Raw genomic sequence first — 18,080 nt, forward strand, 5'->3', positions numbered from 1 at the left:
TAATCTGGAACTGAATGCATGCAAATGGCTCTGTATGTGAAACTATAGACTGGACTGAAAAATCTGTGTATTCCAGCTTGTGTTTCCCTGCATAATGAAGTCACTGACTAGCACGATCAGATTCTATAGAAGTTGTCTTGGTGTATATACAATACCTAGGTTCACACGAACTATTTCTAATCAGTAATTCATATTGTTTATCTTGCATAATGGAAGGATATAAATGAATGTTCATTTGTGCACGTTGTGATGACCTTTGTAGAAACCCTGCAGGATTTTTATACAGTTCAACTGAAATTCAATGTGAACCAGATCAGCTGTTAACAGGCTTGGTAGGATCCCAGCAACGTAGCTCATAGGATGAAGAGCTCTGTGAACAAGTGCAGAGAGACCTGGAAAGAAATGGTTAATTAAGCAGTGATTCTACTGAAAAGCTGTGGTAATAGCTGAAAAATACAGGCTTTCAACTAAAATAGCAAATATATAGGTTTTTCTGTGGCCCTTAACATTTTCCTATCAGAACAGAATATTAATACATTGTATTTTGTAAGGCTATTTCATTTGTCATCTGTTTTTAAAGATAGTCACCAGAGACACTCTGAGGTTTTGGCAGCTGCTGATCTCTGGACTACAGGATTGCAAGACTCAAGTTGCAAATCAATGTTTTTATCTTTTTGTTTTGATCATGAAGTCAAATAGTGGTGTTTTCTAAGGCCTCTGGCAAATACTGGTGAAGAATGACTGCTTCTGGGTGTGTTCGTTAAAGCAGTGATTTGCAAATCTTCCTGACTTCTGCAGTGGTTTGGGCTTCTCCAGAGTGTATTATGTAGCATATTTGAGCAATCTTATGTAAACACTTGATTTCCTACAATCTGTTAACATCATTCTTCAAATTCACAAGGGGATTTCTACTCAGTTGTGGCCTTATCCAGCTGCTACCTTGCACCTTTTCATCCATCTCCTCAAGACATAGTCCATAGCTTCTAATAGGTCATCCTGTACAACAGTGTTTGCACCCAGTCCTTCCAAATATACCTGGTGATTCTTTTTGTCATTCCCTTAAATTATCTTTGCAAAAGTTGTGATAGTTAAGAATTTATGTTGAAGAAGGAAGAGAGCAGAGAGAGCTAGGAAATAATGTGCATGTGTGTGGTGGGGTCACCCTTGCTGCTTTACAGTGAGCGACAGCCTCTGCTTGACCAGGCTGTGTTAGGGCTGCTTTCTTCCATGTTTGCACTTCAGTAGGAAAATTTAGTGGCCAGGAGCAAGTGTTAAGGTGGTTGGCAGTGTATCAGAGATGTAAGTGTATTTCCTCACCTGGAATGTGAGCCTTTCTGCTATAGATTGGGACACGCATACCTTATCCTTGCTTGCAGTCCTAGCTTCTGCCTCTGCTGTGGAGCCTAGGGAATGTTTTTGTGGCCTCATGTAATGACTGCTGTTGGTTTGGGTTTTGGATATTTTGGGTTTGTTTTGGTTTTTGTTTGGGTTTAGTGTTTTTGCTTGTTTTTTTTTTTTGTACCCCATCCTTAGGGGAGAGGTGATCAATATCTAAGGTATGTAACAACTCCTATACTACCTCCACTTGGAGACAGAAGTTACCACAATAACAGTGTGTGTTGTAGGGAGTGGAATGTGCAATACCATTTGCAATACTCCAAATTACTGGCCTCCACCCCAGTTTGAGACGGCAATAGCTGATGTGGGACTAGAAGGTGTCAAGCCTCTGCTTCCACTCCCTGCCTTCAGGAAAAGAAACAGTTTATAGCTGGGCATGGTAGATCCTCCTGCAGATTCCCATGTCCAAGACACTGCTGTAGCTACAGTTGCTCCCTACTAGGCTGAGATCACCTAGCTGGTGATCTCAGGCACGAAGATAGTCTAGAATTAAAGTACCACCCCATCGCGTGTCCTTTTTCTTCACCACTCAAGCTTGAGAATCCTTACTAACAAGCTGTAACAAATCCAACACAATTTGTTCAACTGCTGGATTTTATTTTTGTGTTTAGTAGCTTTGCTTTAATAAGGGTCTAACTCCAGTCATCATTGAGTATTAACTCAAAAAAAGAGGATGCTAGGCTAGTTTCAGGAGGCAAGAATCCCCTGGAATACACAAGTACAGAAAAAAAGAACATTGAATAGTAGGTTAAGCGCCCAAGCCTACACTCCATTGTATCTAACTATTTCTCCAGCATGTTACTGGTTTGATCCTTACTTACAGTTTGCCAATCAAGACATGTTTTATGACAAGATAACTTCTTACTTAGTATTTTTTTCATGTTCTTGCTCTGACTGGAACTTTTTGCTTCTCTATAAACTTTTGGCCTAAAAGGTTTGAATTAATGTCTTCTCTTTAGACAGATGCTGCCATTTAGAAGTGTTATCTAAAAGTCATGCAATTAAATCTTGACCCAAATTAAGTCAGTACAAAGTTCTCACAGCTCAGTGTGATAAGCAGTTATGGTTCTATGATACTGAATTTGCTGTGATGTATAATTTTACCACTCAGCATTAACACAAGGCCCATCTTGTTTGATAATTTTCCAGAACCTCAACGCATTTGTCTGTTTCCTCTTCTCCCACGGCCCCCCCTCCCCCAAAGAAAAAAATCTAATTATAGTGGCTTTCACTGCTGTCTGACAGTCTTGACAATTATTAGTGGAAGCAAGCAGAAAGACCTGAGTTATACCAATAACCAGACTTCATTTACCAGTCTCACAACTTCATTTAACTACCATTTTTTACCCCTTGAAGCTGGGGATGCATCGCTATCTAAACAATGTGGTAAGTGTCCTGGGGTGAGTATGCTGCAGGTACTACATCCTGCCCAAATATGTTGTCAGACCACATTGTGCTCTTCTGTCACCTCCTGCTCCGGGCCCTTTTGGCCCCAGCTTCCATTCAAAACCTTGGGGCTATAGAGTGCTAAGAGGTGAAAGCTGGGACTTTGGCGAAACTGTTGCATTTGAGACAGTAGGCATAAAACACTGGTAGTTTGGATCAGCCACAGCTTGGACCAAGTGGGATCGACAAAGTTGTGTATGTGTCCAAAGGAGCTCAGTGAAACTGTGACTGTTGAGGGCAGAGTATTCATATACGGGGGGAAAAAGGGATAATAGCTTAGCAGATGTTTGAAAGGGTTTTTAATTTTCCCTTTGCATCATTTGTGTGTAGTAAAGGGAGTTTCTGTTGTGGTTTTACGTTCTTTAATAATTTTTTCCTAGGATTAGTAGATTAATAAATTTAAGCAAAAGTAGCATTATAGTTACATCTTGATCATTTTGAAACCTTAGTTTTGTTTCCCTCCAGCTTTTTGTTATGAGACTTTGGCTGAGCAAATCAAGCTATGTAATCCCTCGTGGCCTGGCTGGATTCATCCACGCCATTAGGATCACTTTTCTTAGCCGCAGTTAACAATGGTGTAATGGCTTTTATAACATTTTATTAAGTTGAAATGCATCAATAGCACTAATGATAAACAATTGTGGTATTTTAGGAAGAATAATTTCCAGCACTTAGTGCCCATGCCAACCTGCAGACCTTCTGGGCAGCACTTGACCCCATGGCATGAAAATACAGAGTATTTGTCCCCTACAGACATGCTTGTGCTGTGGCACAGACTTAAGGAAACTGGTCTTGGGTGTCCGTAGTAAGAAGCATTACTTTCATCTCTCTGGATTAAAGTTCCTCTTTGACCGCGGATGACTGTTTCTTAAGTCTTTGCTACTGGCTAGTCTAAATCAGGATAAAGTGGCCTGGCTTGGATTTGCTGTGGGGAGGATGGGAAGGGGCCTTCTTGTTGATGCCAGTCATATGATATGGCACTTGTAATGCAGCCTTCTCCCTTCCTCTCCCTCTGATGCACATTGGGACTGTCCCTGGCTTAGGATGATAAACTTAATGTGAAACTACAACTAAGATGTATAAATGCTTTGTGGAATTCAACCTCCTCCTACATCTTTAGAGCCTTTTTTCCATAAGAGGAAAAAAAAACTAAAAGGCAGGCTACCTTTTAATGCCTAACTAATAGCGCTATCTAACTTAATTAATGATTACTGATTAACCAATGCCAACAGTAAGTTTAAATGAACTTCTCTCAAGGAAATGATTAATTGCTGTTAACAATGGATGACACTATTCTACTACATTCAGTGGAGAGACAGCAGTCGTGTTTTTCAGGCATGAAGCAAGCAGGTAGTGAGACTGCAGAGGATGTGGGTGAATGTGCAGCTTAAATGCAAATTATGATGCGACTTCTCCTTTTGGATTTCCCAGTGTTGCGCTATTTCTTCAGCCAGTTTCAGCTTGTTGTGCAAAAACTGCATAACTAGCTTGCAGCATGGACGTATTCATCATTACCTTCTTTCGGTAACCAAGTTGAACACAGTCTTGAGGAAGTGAAGCAATAAGAGTTGCAAAGCTGCGTATGGCACTGTGAGACGAGGGGTTTGTGTGCTGTATTAAATAATGCTAAATTGGGGAAGATGAAGTGGTTTTTTTTTTAAATAGACCTCGGTCCTGATGAAATTTCAGTGATGGTATTTATTTTACAATACCTGCTTCCTAGAAATGCTCAGTGGACCTTGGATCAGACCTGGTTACTTTGTCGCCAGTTCTTCAGCCAGCTCAAATGGGACGGATCTTTGCACTTTGCACAGTGCTGTTTGAAGTTACTGGAATTCAGCACATGGACAAATAGACTCCCCCACAAAGGCAGCTGTCTTTGTTACATTGGACTCTTTACTTTCTTTTTCAACTAAAAAACCTACCACTTTTCTGAAACATCAGTATTAATTTTAGCTTGTAATGATATAGAATCCAACAAACGTAAGAAGGATAAAGTAGTCTGAATACCTCTTTAATTTTATAAAAAGCTATTCCCTAGGTATTTAAGTGTGAGAATCATCTTAACAGTGATAAGTATTTATTTAGTTCTCTTGTATTTGTGGTTTGATACACAAACATTGACTGGATGTTGATAAGAGTTTACCAAAACCCAAGTCAGTCAGTCTGGTAAATTTTGACTTGAAATGAACTTGAATGAGTTTGAAGAAAATAGGAGCTTCATCTGATGACTGACCTCACAGCATGGGATCTTTATGATCAGGACCGTGCAGTGTAGTGCTTAATTTGCCAGTACAGATGGAGAAGAATATTAGAGATTATTTCAGTGCAGTCAAGTCCCTGTTTTTACTACATTACTTTTTTTAAAATGGCTAATCGCAAAACAGTGTGATAGATAGAAAATGTTAGGAGTTCCATCTGCCCAAAGACAGGTTGTCTTCCTCTCTGTGTTTGTACTACGCTTACCTATGCAAACTTTATGGGCTTATGAAAGTCTTGCAAAGTGCAAGCTTATAGATAATCAGCCTATCGTCATTGCCTGAAGTAATATGATTCTGTAGATATGATTAAACTAAATCAATTTGTCAAGGATAAAAGATTTCATAACCAAGCTAACACAGAGGTTAAAGATTCAGTAAGTACTTGGAGTAACTCTAGAGCTCCTTTCTTTCAAAAAAAAAAAAAAAACCACAAACCCAAACAAGCCCCAGATAAACTAAAAGCAAACCCTCAGCTCAAACTTACCCTGATGGCAGTAGCGTCAATGGGTGAAAAACACCCATGTAACTGAGATGAGAACCCAGCTTTGTTGTGCTCTACTTAAACCTCTCATTGATTGACACACACAGTATGGCAGAAACACATTACGTGCAGTAACGAATGAAAGTGCTGCTTGCTGACCATCTGGTCGCATTGCGGTGTATCTGTTATCCATCTTTAATAAGAGGTCTCTGTCAAAGTCTTCGATTTAGTTTTAATGAGAAATTAAACACCTCAAAACATCTGAATTATTCATCTCTCAGTTACAGGCATTGGTGTAGGAAAACCTAGTGTGGTATGAAATAGCATTGTAATAGCAGGAACAACAAGGGGGTTTTGTGTTAGAAGATCTATATATTAGGCTATTGTAATGTTGAGAGTCAAATCAAAATGTGTATTTAGTTGAAACAAACAAAAAGTCACAAATCTGAGATTCAAGGCATTGTCCCTCTATGGTTAATACAAACGTCTTGCTTATCTTATATCCTTATGAAAATCGTATCCAGAAAAGGGAACTTCAAGTTAACTTCTGCATCTCTAAGGAGAGAGATTGAAATATCTATTCTGTTTTTTCACCTTTCTTACAAATGGTGAAGGCCATGAACAAACATGAGCGTGCTGTTCTTATCCAGCTCCAAACTTCCTTGATTTGATCTTGTTATGCTGTAGAAAGAGTAAGTACATTCAGATGTGAATCTACCCAAATTCTTTTTGTGAGATTAGGATAGCCTTGACTGAAGCATCATATGGCTTGGACCCCCCTGTAACTTATAATTAGAATCTCTTTAGATTCCTTGTGCTAGAAGTAGTACAGATACTGGTTATCACACTGCCTTTATGCTACAAAGGAAATAAATATGGCCAAAAATAGTTAAAAACAATCCTTTGACAAATCATAAATAACAGAGTACTTCTTAATTTTAAAACATAATCTCCACCTGAAAACGTTTATGAACTATCACTTTATTTATGTGTCCATACCCAGCAAATCTATTTTGACACTGCCTTGGCCTCAGGAAACCATTGGAAAACACATGATAATTAAGAATTAGCTATCAAATGAGACAAAAATACATTCCTGTAGAGAGCACCTAACTATGTTGGCCAATTAAATTGAGCGGCAGTAACCCAACAGATGAGCTCAATCTAAAGTGCAGAGCAGAGAGAGTGTAGTACACGCATTCTTGAGGCTTCTCACTGTATATAGATCTATTTTGCTGCAGGACTTACTAGATGGAGTGATGGAACTGTAGCCAGACCCAGCATTAGATATGAGTGGTCCTCTTTCTTCCCCAGTAGCACATTTGATAATGTGTACTTGTACTGATTTAGCACAGCTGTGTCTTCCATGTCATATGGCCTCCTTGGCTATGGCTCGCGTTGCTCTCCGCAGAAGCTGTGTTTTGAATTTTAATTTTTACTTTATCTTGGACAGAATTTCAAGCATTGCGCTGGAGTGGAATGTGAGGGGTTGTTTCCTCACTGGAGTCAGAGTTTGTTCTTCTGTCCGTGTCTAACTATATAAAATTCCCTAGACCAAAATTACAAATGTAATAATACCTGGTTATAAAATATTTACTTGGTCTCATTTAGGGTTACAAAAATTTTGGAATTAAATATTAACTCAAAGAACTAAGTAGCGCTCCAACTTGCATAATATTTAATGATTCCTGATTTAAAAAAAGCAAAACAAAACAAAAAACCCCCCCACAAACAGATCGGGGGTTGACCAACATGACACTACTACTTCAATACTGTTTTTATTTACTCAGAAGAAATACCTTCTGTTTGTTTAATCTCTCTTACCCTAGCAATAACTTTTTGGTTTATTTTGTTGTGTATTTACATAGATTGTTTAAAACCAGGGAATCTTCTTTGCCACGTTCTCGCAGGAAAAAAGCTCTCATCCAAGAGCTTAAAATATTAGAGAAAATGAGCAAAACTGACAACTCTGTATGCTAGAACCACAGGAACTGGCAATGCTGGCTTGTCCGTAGATGCCTGATCTTGGTGAGGGGTACTGGATGTGGGCTGTGGAGCGGGGGGCAAGGGAAGGGAAGGGAGCTTGTTAGGGGGCTGAGCCCTGTGTCAGGTCACTTAAAGCCTTTTTACATAAATACAGGAACGTAACAAGTGTTAAAAGTCAATACCACAATTGACTTCCATTTTAACGGCTCCTTCATGTTACCCTGAAGTGTCCTTAAAAGAACTAAGATGCATGTAAAAACATCTTTGACCAAAAGGTCAAGTAGTCTGACAACATTTACTTCCCGGAAAAAAAAAAAATCAGAAAAGGAGACTGGCTTGCGTTTTGCATTTTGTGTGTGATAAATGGATGTGAGTTGTCAAAAGGAACTCATGTATCTAAAAGATTACTGAAAGCAGAGCTTTTAAAAAGCGTGGTCTACTGTTGGATGAGTAAGAGAAAGGATGTTAAGAACAGCTTGCTGCTGAAGATCAAGGGACTTTAAGAAACGTGTTTCCTCCATTCCTTCTGAGGATACAGCTGGCAAAGACAGAGTGAATGATGCTGCCCTTTAAATTTAAGAATTTATGTGGACAATGGAGGTGATTTTGCCTCCCATACAGAGGACGTAATGGAAGCTAATGTTACAGAGTATTTTGGGATGTTTAACTGTTGTTATGAAAATTAATGAAATATTCAATGTTCTGAAGACAGCAATGCAAAAATCCTCCACACCAGGGTATTTGACACTCTGTAAAGCAGCTCAGAATTGGAGGTTAAAGTTTAATGATATCGTTTGTTTTTTTTAAAGGGCCCACAACTTCGTGCCTTTTGTTTATTTTTTTTTTTTCCTTAACAGTGCTTTTCCCTTTCTTTATTGCAGCCTATAGAAAACATAGTTGTTAAGTTCTTCTTGGCACTTCTTTAAACTGTTATTTTTCCAAGTCCAATGCTAACTACTTAATTCACCTGAGATACTTTCTGGATTTATGCTCCCTTGAGTATCTGCCCTATTTCATGTTCTGTATCTTCCAGCAGTCTGTGCTCTGCACATGCTCCCATCTTTGTAGTTCCTCGTGGCAGTTTTGTCTACTTTCATCTTTTTTGTCATGCTACTATTTTTTTTTATAAAATCTTATACAATTTCCCAAGTAGCAAGCTGCTCTGAGAGGTTAGAAACAGTAGTTTTCCGCTCTGTAGCGTTTCTGAGATTTCTCAGGCTATTTTCTTGTCTTTGTTCTCTGTATGACAGGCCTTTATGATTTTTTAAAGGCAATTTTGGTTTTAGTGTCCTCAACACCACAAGTGCATCTTCCTAACCCTTTTTTCCTCCCACCATATGGCATCTGTGACTTCAGTTTGCTACAAGGCAAGCAAGCAGGGAAAGCCTATTGAACCTGGTGGGGACGAATGAGCAGCTTTTTATTTCCCAATCTTTGACCCAGACAGAGGTTCAAAAGCATTCCAAACTTGCTGTTTCTGAACTCCAGAAACAAATCTTTTCCTTGGTTCAGTGTTTACAGCTTTGAACCTGGATTTCATTACGGTTATCCCTGCCTCTGTGACTCGCGGACTGCTTGAATGCCTGCAGTGCATTCCCTCCTCGCAGCTACGCTTGCAGGCAGCTGAAATGCTATGGCAAACCCGGAATGCAAATATGTGCCATTGAACAGCGGCGTATGAGAATGATGGTGGCTAATCGCTTCTTCAAGGGTACCCAGAGACAAAAAAATGTTACTGTCTTCAAAAGTCTCTCAAGGAGCTTATCACTAAAACCTGACTTGAATCTTGCTGCCAGGTAAGAGTGATCAGATCCAGCCTGTGTTAAGTTCAGAATCTTCCAGACTGTGCAGCTCCCTTGCAGTAACCTATATGCTGTTTAGGATAACTTTTTAAAGTAACTCAATGTAACTGGTGTGTTAGTTTACTACTGTGTAGCATCCCTACCTCAGTAATACAATAATTTTCCTTCTTACAGGCAGGAATAAGCCTAACCTCGTTTTTCTGTGGTTTTGGTCTGTAGGTTTTTTTGGAGGTCAGTGGGAGACAACTCCAATATTTAATCACCTGCTCCAGCAATCCTTGACATCAGTCAATCACCTAATATTACCAATATTAGTATCTGTATCTACCAGTTAATAAGCATATTAAAATGTATTTTTACAATGAGCAGTAGTGACATCCCTGTCAGTAGGTTCGCGAGGCTGAAAAGACATAGGTACAGGGAGGTATTCAGTCAAAAAAAAAAAAGTAAACTTTAGAGAAATAGTTGAAAAGGCCACAAATTGAGAGTTGCTTATATTAATCTTTTGCCTTTTTTTGCATTTATAATAGTAAAATGACAAACAACATATAATGAAAGCTCATGAAGCTCAGAGATTGAGGAATTGTTTGCAGAAATAAGAACTGGAAAAAAAAAATCAAACCCAAAAAGCAGTTGTTCAGCTGCTGAGCTTCAGTGTTATCAGTTATTGACCAAACGAAAAAGGATGGAAAAAAAAGATTTCTACTGCTTAGTTGTTTCCATCTTTTTGTTTGCAATAATGGCACATATATACACATACATGTTACTTTATACTAGAGAGGATTCTTCAGAGGCTCATACTGGATGACAGACGGCAGGGGCTTCTCAAGATCCATACGGGATATTTTGTTGTGCACACTCCCTAGGACTTGGGTCGTCCATGTGAAGGCCAGGAAATGAGGAATAGGAGTGGGTCTTTGCGACCAGCTCATTCAGCAAAATGCTAAACCACAGTTTCCTAAGCTTTAAGGCAGTTGCTCTGACAAAGAATGCTTTGTACGCCTGCTTCCCCATGTGCAATGCCCTTCTGCAATATAAATTGCCTAATTCATTATTTGTCTAACATAATTTCTGCAGTCCCTCATTTTGATGTATCAGATTTGAGAATACTATTACAAATTGTACAGTGTGAATAAAATTATTAAGAGATATATAAGAAATCTTATAAAAATGAATTATAATTAATGTTTTTCATCTTGGGATAACATAAAAACAAGGCTTCATTTTGCTGTTGGGATGTAAAAATTAAAATGTAACTTTAATTATGGCCTAAAAGTTGTCCTTTTTCTACCTGAGGATTTTGGAGCAAAGTTTTGCTGAGAATAAGTTCAAGTGTATGCCCAGAGTTATTCTCATGAGATACAAAAGGGAAAAAAAACCAAAACAACAGAACAAACCCCAGGTCTTACTGAAGCTGGTAACACTTCAGAGCAGCTCCAGCTGACTCCATAATGATTAGAGCGCAACTGTCAGATTTAACCTAGTAATAAAAATAACATAGACAGAAAAACACCCTGACTTGGAAACATTTATGCAAGATGTGTCCTTTTTGTCAAGAAGGTCAGCGGTTTTGTTGTGTTTTGTTTTACTGAAATAGAACAAGATGGCATTATTTGGTTGTTTGCGTTTTTAAATTGTCAAATTAAATTTATCTGCAATAACAACTTTGTTTTCTTCCTGGAATGGAGGTTGGGATTTAATTTCGTTGATGGTACAGTCATCTCTGAAGACACATTGTCTAGGAAACAGTGGGCTAGCTTTACTCATGGCATAGTTTGTATGTGAAAGTGGTATGTTTTTCCATCTAAGTATTACAGTTTTTAAAAGGTGGGCTGACTGCGCTCTTCCCTGGCCTGTACAGGGGTTATAGAGAAGACAGGAGCAGGCTTGTGTCTGACAGGCACAGTGAACGAGCGAGAGGCAACAGTCCTGTATCGCCACAACGGATGATGCAGTTACACAGAAGGCAAATATTCCTCACACCGGAGTGTTTTTTGTGGGGGTGCAGGTCGTCGGGAGGGGGCTGTGGGGTCTCCCCCCTCGGCTGTCTCCAGGCCTGCCCTGAGTGGGAGCGGGGCTCAAGCCAAGTGTCGCTGCAGCGCAATGGCAGGTCTCCGATGGGCTTCTCTGGAAGTAGAAGATTGCATTTCCAGATACAGGACAGGGATGAAAGGCAGAATTAAAAAATTGATCTATAAAAAACCTGTGAAAGCGGCGTAACGGCTACAGGGACAAAACGTGTTGTTGATGTCCGGGGCAGGAGAGTCTCTGGTGGTGCTGAGGGACCTGTGACTTCACCTAACTTTAACTAAAAAGTCCTGCAAAGGGGGATTAAACCAGCTGGTCGCCGAAGGGTCCGGCCACACCGTGCTGTTCCCCAGCATCGCCCCGCCAGCCTTCGGGACGGGAGGAGAACCCCCGGGGGGCGGCCTCAGGGCCAGCCCCCTCCGCGGAGCGGGGAAGCCCGCGGGCCGGCTCGGCAGGCGCTGCTGGAGCCGTGAGGAGCCGCCAGCCGGGCAGCGGTGCCCGCCCCGCTCTTCTCCGCTCTACCGAGCGCGTATGCCGGGGCGGGGGGCGCAGCCGCCCGCGCTCTCCGGCGGGGGGCGGCGCTCGCTGCAGCGCCGCCCCGCTTCTCGGCAGCGGGCGGGCGGTCACGGCGGACACGCAGCCGGCGGGGGCGGGGAGCGCGGCCCCAGCGGCCGGCATGAACCGCCGGCGGCCCGCGGCGGGGACGGAGGCGGCGGTGCCGAGGTACAGACCCTGCGCGGGCCGGGCCGGGCCGGGCCGGGCTCCCGCCCCCAACAGGTGCAAGGTCCTCCCCCCCTCGCCCGCGGCACCCGCCTGTCCTTGCGGGGCCGGGGTTCGGCGCGGTCCCGCCCGCGGAGCGCCGAGGCGGGCAGGGAGGGGACGGGTAAGGGAAGGGAGGGGAAGGGGTGGCAGGCCTGGCTCGGCAGCCGGCGCGGGAGAACCGAGGTGAACCCGCGGTCTGCGCCTGCCCGCCCGGCCCGGCGCTCCCGCCTCCCCGCCCGCCGGCCCCCGCGCTCACGCCGCCCGCCCCCCTCTCTCCGCAGGGAGCCGCAGGGCGAGTAACGCTGCCGCGGCCGGGCCAGCCACCTCCGGGTCCATGAGCTGCCGCCAGCCGCCGCCGCTGCCAGCCGGGACTGCTGCCGCCAGCGCCGGGCCCAGCTCCCCCAGCCCCGCCGCCGCTTCCGCCGCCGCTCCGCCGCCCTGCCGGAGGTGAGTCCCGCGGCCGGGCCCGCCGCCGCCCGCTCCCCTCAGCGCCGCCCGCGGGCCCCGGTTCCTGTCAGCCGCTCCGTGGCGGGGGGAGAAGCCGCTGGCAGCCGCGTTGGCGCCCTCGATCTTTTTTTGGTGGTGTTGGTGGGGGGAAGATGGAGGCCGGTCGGGACCGCGCGGGTGTCCCCCTCAGGGGAGCTGCGGGCCGGGGTCCCCCGGACCCCGCTGAGGGGAGGCGGCGGCTGGAGGGTCGCGCCGCTTCCTTCGTTCCCCCCACGATGGAGTGGGGTGGTTTCCTCTCCCAGTGACTAACGGCGGAGGCAGGAGCTGGGTCTGGCGGGCGGGCGAGCGGGCAGGCGGGCACACTCGCCTCGGCTGGCCCGACTCGGAAAGCGCTACCTGTGCCTTGTTTTTCCTCTCCCCGCAGGACGGTCCCGCGCCCTCCGCTGTGAAGAGAGGATGGCCGTGACTCTAGAGCAGGCCCGGCGGGTGGGCTATACCTGCCTGAAAGCACTCCTCAGGTTCGCTTTTATGGTCGCCAATAACCTGGTGGCTATTCCGTCCTACGTCTTGTATTTAATTGTGCTGCAGCCGCTCCGAGTGTTGGATAGTAAAAGCTTCTGGTATATCGAAGGAGTGTTATTTAAGTGGCTTTTAGCTATGGTGGCTTCCTGGGGCTGGTGGGCAGGATATACAGGTAAGAACGTCTTGTTAATTTAAAAAGTACAAATATAAAGATGTAAATAAGTGTTAAAACATAGATGTTTTAGCATGGGGATGTGTAGGGGAATATGTGGATATAGTGGATACGTGGGATGTTTTTCTTCTAGGTTTCTTATACAGATGCTTTGTATGTCTGGATTAAGATGCTGAGTGTACTGAAATGTTTCTTTAAATAGTAGGTACAAACTTATTATGCGTTAAGTAAGAGTTTCTCAGTCAGTATTTTGGCTTAGTATAATCAGAAACATGACTTTTCCTATGTATCTTCGTCACTTTGTTTTAGCGTTACATGAACAAGGTACATCCACTCAAAAGCGAGTTGATTTGTACTGTGCCTGTAGTCAATAGAGCCAAACTTTTCTTTAAGTCTATGCATCTCTCTATCATCTCTGCTTAAAAGCTATCAGGACACAAAGCTAAGAAGTTTGACATGAAGCTGATGTCAGAAGAGTAGGTCTTCTATTCCCTGCAACAGCGACTGTCTTTTCTCTCCATTCTGAAGCAGCTGAAACAGAGAGAACCTCTTTCATACGAATAGCGATACACAATGTTTCTCAACTGTATGGCTCTTCATTTACTGTTAGCAGAACTAATTACAGAATCCGTAGGGTTTTTCCCCTCTGCATGCTTGCTTTGCAGTTATTATTGAACTTTTGCTTTTTAGTATTCATAGGCTCATCAAGGTGATAGACTGAACTGAAATATTAAGGAAGGCTCTAGTCTTGTCCTCGAATGCACTGATTTTCATCCTGGCTACTGCACTTTGTGCAAGGAAGCAGCCATTAAGTCTTTGTATGTGCTTAGACCTTGGAAAGGGGAGGAAATTATTCTACTGAGTGCAAAATATGAACAGCCCTCCTAAAATTCTTTCCCTCTCTTCTGCCCAGGCTGCATCCGCGGGTCTTGTCCATGTAAACAAGGAAAAAAAGGAATGGCAGCACACAGCTCTGGAGTCTGGTCAGACTCCTGATTAGTCAGAAAGTCAGTGTTCACCCAGATGGAGTGCTCTTTTTGTTAGGCTACAAGAGCTGAAGCCTCTGTGATAATGTGCCTTTTGGTACCTTCTCATGTGCCTTTCCGAGATGCACAAAGTTTCTGTGGATACTCTAGGTGAGCTTCCCGTTCTTCTTAAGGAGATGGTGGCAGCAGCAAGCTAGATTCTGGTCTGTTGGGCTAGAACTGTCGCACCATTGCACTGCTTCAAAATTGCCTTGCCTCGTACAGCTCAAGCTTTTCCAGACACGCTGTTTTAAAAACCTTTTTATACGTTTGTATTTGCTCGTTAAAAGAAGTCCACATAGTATTTGCAGTGGCAGGTATATTTTTAAAAATCTGCTTTATGCCTTAAAGCAGAAAGGCCTTCCAGAAGGAAGGATTGACGTTCAAGGTGTCGTGTGTATTATTAATTGAAAGTGGGAAATTTTATGGGCATAATGGTAATGTTAAAGTCATACAGCATATGACCCCAGGGATTCGCTGTGTATATTGAACATGCTAGTTAAAATTCGAGCCATTGTCCCATGATGATATGGTTGTCAATTTTTGAAAGCAGTTTCCTTGGGATAGTTTTACTGCTGACTGCAGAACTGTGTGGTTTCTTTTGCCTATTGCTTGGAAAGTGGTCTTAGCATGATCTGCATACCGTAGAGTCTTCCTGAAGCATCTGTTGATTGGCGTTGCTGATGTACCTTGACAATTTGAAAATCCTTTGTTTTACAGTCTTGAAATGTCTTAGTATGTTTGTTTAAAGTATTGTTTACAAACAGCTACACAGAAGTGTTTTCTGGGATGGTGTATGGGTAAGGAGGCCCTTCTTTTCGCTTTTCACTATAAAGCATGGCTTTTGTGGAGGATTTTAAGCAAATGCTTGTATGAAGTCTCATTTTAAATATATTTTATTTGATATGAAGACATACTGAAAGCTATAAAATAGCAAGAATAGCTTCTTTCTTTTTTCACCCTCATTAATGGTCCTCACCACATGCAGAATGAACCTGGAAACCATATCTTTTTCGCTTCAACATATGTAGTACCGAAGTAATTTATTTGTGTGTTTCCAGATTGATAGATTTACAAAATACTATTGCTAGGTCCCCTTTTTTTGTAGAGTGCAACATAATTTGGAACTGAAATACTACTTTATTAGAGTTGTTGTCTAAGGCTTGGCAGTGGTGCATCTGAAAGAGACATTACTCCAGAATTCTTTCGTTTTCAATTCCAAAAACTAACTCAAAGATAGGCTTCAATGTGTTCCATCTTTGCAAAAGTAAATACAAGATAGTAGGTATGTATGGGTACGTTGAGAAGATTAAGGATTTTTCTCTTGAGTAGCAGAGCAGTTGGTGAGATGTTTGGGTTCTTTTGGTTTTTCTTTTTGATTGAGAGGGTGATCAGCTAAATAAGTTTACTTGTCTTTTAATTGGAGGTAGTGTTCTGCTTCAGGTGTGTTGAAGGTGTGTTTCAGTTTTTTTAATTTATTTACTTTTTCCCCTTCCAAGCTTGTATCATCTGTTGGGTGAGAAGTGACACAAACCATTTGTAATTAGGGACTTAAACTCAGCCTGCAAAGTAGATTCAGGATGGACTTTTTTTTTTCCCCCCTCTATAAATTTGTACATGTAGGAGAGAGTTCAACACCCAGTGAAGAAAATATGATGAGTGCTAGATTTTCCTTGCAGGCTTTGCTGCTGTTGCATAATTGTTGGTATGTTTTATTGAATAAAGCTGGAAGAGCTGAGGAAAATTCATGAACTAGGTCTGCCCTTCTACTCCCCACCCCCGCATAAACCTGTGTTTTTGTGCTAGGATCCTAGAGGATTTGTTACAGAAATTACATGATCTGTGTCTATATCAGCAGCTCTAATCTGTGTTTTTTGATAAACGTAGGTGTTTCTGTTTGCAGATGCACTTGATGTTACGTAAAGAGATAGTGTATAACTGGACAAGCAAAATAAAGAAAGGAATGGGAAGAGAAATTGTAAAGGTCACTCTCTTTCCCCTAATCTTAAGATGCGAGTATGAGAGAGAACTTAGATATAATTGGTTGCCTTTGATTTTTAAAGGGCACAGTATGATAAATATCTATGTTGTTCTCTTGAACTCCATAGTGTTTCTTACGAAAAGGAAAACTGAGTGCCTTTTTATGAAGAACATTCAGATGGTCTAGTAACATTATTTTATTTTTATGTGCTTTCAGAAAGGCTTTCTTATAACTCTTCTAAGCCTTTTTTTTTTTTTAAGGCTTTATCTGTAAACGTACTGCTCTCGTTGTAGGAGCTGTTCGGTTAGGACACTGGGAATCTGCATATTAGTGTGATTTGAAAGGCACCTTTGAATAACACTTACAAATATTTTTCTGCATTTGTTGGAAGATGCGTTCTAAAAAAAGCAAACTCGAGAGTGCTTGATCCTTTGTTGGCAAGTACCTTTTTTTCCCTATACTATAATTTGTCATTTAATATACAAGTAACCCAGAAACCACTAAACAGTGCAGTAGATGTAATGGGAGGGAGATGGAGCATATTGTGGTGGTGAATTTCTGATGACCTTCTGCTCACCTACAAAGCTAGTTTCAAAGCAGCAGTCTTCTAGATTTGAACTTCTTTGGACAAGTAACTATTGCAGATCAAAGTTTAATACCCCTAAAAATAGGACTGTTAGAGAAAAGCTTCATTTGCTTAAATACACTTAGACAAACTGTTTTATTGTGTGCTCCTGCCATCTAAATGCAGAAGTTAGCGTTAGCCTGTGCTAGCGTTGTTGCAGTATTGCACTTAAAAGTCTCTAGGACAGCAGAGTAATTGGTTAGCGATGTGTTCCTGATGCTCGTAATACTAATCTTGTGCTTCGCTCTGCTCTGCACATACTCCAGCACTGAAGAGGACAGCTTGACAAAACCTTCTGTTTCATCCTCTTGCCAACACACACAGTCTTGCAGTAAGGTTGGACAGGTTGGTGTGCTGATGAAAGGAAGAGTAATACACTTCTGTTAAGACCTACCAAAAAAGTCTTAGTGGTGTGAGTATGCTTGCTGGTATAATGATGCAGTGCTTAATAAAAAGTGGACTAATCCTATGGTATTGCCAGTTACTGTTCTGCGTCAGATGGGAAGGCGACATTTAAATAGTGTCTGTAAGAATATTCTGGTTTTGTCAAGTGAGGAGAATTTCCCACTCTTTATTCTTTGTTATTTAGAAAAGTAGAGTAAAATTGACATTTGGATTTTTAGTTGTGTCCCCCCTCTTCTCCCCTCAAGTGATTTAAAATTTATTGGCTAATTTGTATGTATGATTAAGTAGTGACCACTCTATAATGTTTTCAACAGTCATACTGGGCTTTTTTTCTCTAATTCAAAATCTTCTTTGTTTCTGTTTCATCAATCAACAGCCTCAACTCCTCTAGCCTTCTAAAAACACGAATATTTTCGTTTTCCAGAACTGTAAAAGACACAGGTGGAGTTGCTGTGACAACACTTCCTTGGTGCAGCCAGCGTGTGCTGTCTGTGCTGCTTCTCATGACAAGTTGGCCCCTCTCCTTGGGCAGGAAGTACAGCAGAAGCTGGAGAGCATCAGATGAGATGATAAAGTAAATTTTTTTTTGCCCCGAATAAGGCAGGAGGTGTTATTTCAGGAGACCTATCTATGTCTCTGATCCTGCCATTGTTTTCTACCCTCGTTTCGTTCCTACAGTGTTTTGTTTAGTTCTTTTTTTTAACTGGCAATATTTCATTTTCGGTACTGGTCACTACTC

At 42.2% G+C, this 18,080-nt stretch overlaps 2 protein-coding genes across 5 annotated transcripts in view; both read left to right on the forward strand.

Annotated features, from left to right (window-relative positions):
- Positions 1–11,021, forward strand: part of INTS7 (integrator complex subunit 7) — a 44,472-nt gene extending 33,451 nt beyond the window's left edge. Inside the window, exon 21 of the mRNA XM_063328503.1 lies at positions 9,594–11,021. The gene's annotated coding sequence lies outside the window, so the exon portion shown is untranslated. The remainder of the gene's footprint in view (positions 1–9,593) is intronic.
- Positions 7,678–18,080, forward strand: part of LPGAT1 (lysophosphatidylglycerol acyltransferase 1) — a 74,410-nt gene continuing 64,007 nt past the window's right edge. Inside the window, exons 1-3 of one of the 4 annotated variants that reach the window (XM_063328507.1) lie at positions 7,678–9,368; positions 12,446–12,611; positions 13,036–13,305. In XM_063328507.1, the coding sequence (XP_063184577.1) occupies positions 13,068–13,305 (238 nt within the window). In that variant the 5' untranslated portion in view covers positions 7,678–9,368; positions 12,446–12,611; positions 13,036–13,067. Of the gene's footprint in view, positions 9,369–11,978; positions 12,286–12,445; positions 12,612–13,035; positions 13,306–18,080 lie in introns of those variants that run through there. The other 3 variants (XM_063328504.1, XM_063328506.1, XM_063328505.1) reach the window with 3 other exon arrangements.

Source organism: Chroicocephalus ridibundus, chromosome 3, assembly GCF_963924245.1.
Source record: "Chroicocephalus ridibundus chromosome 3, bChrRid1.1, whole genome shotgun sequence".
NCBI lineage: Eukaryota > Metazoa > Chordata > Aves > Charadriiformes > Laridae > Chroicocephalus > Chroicocephalus ridibundus.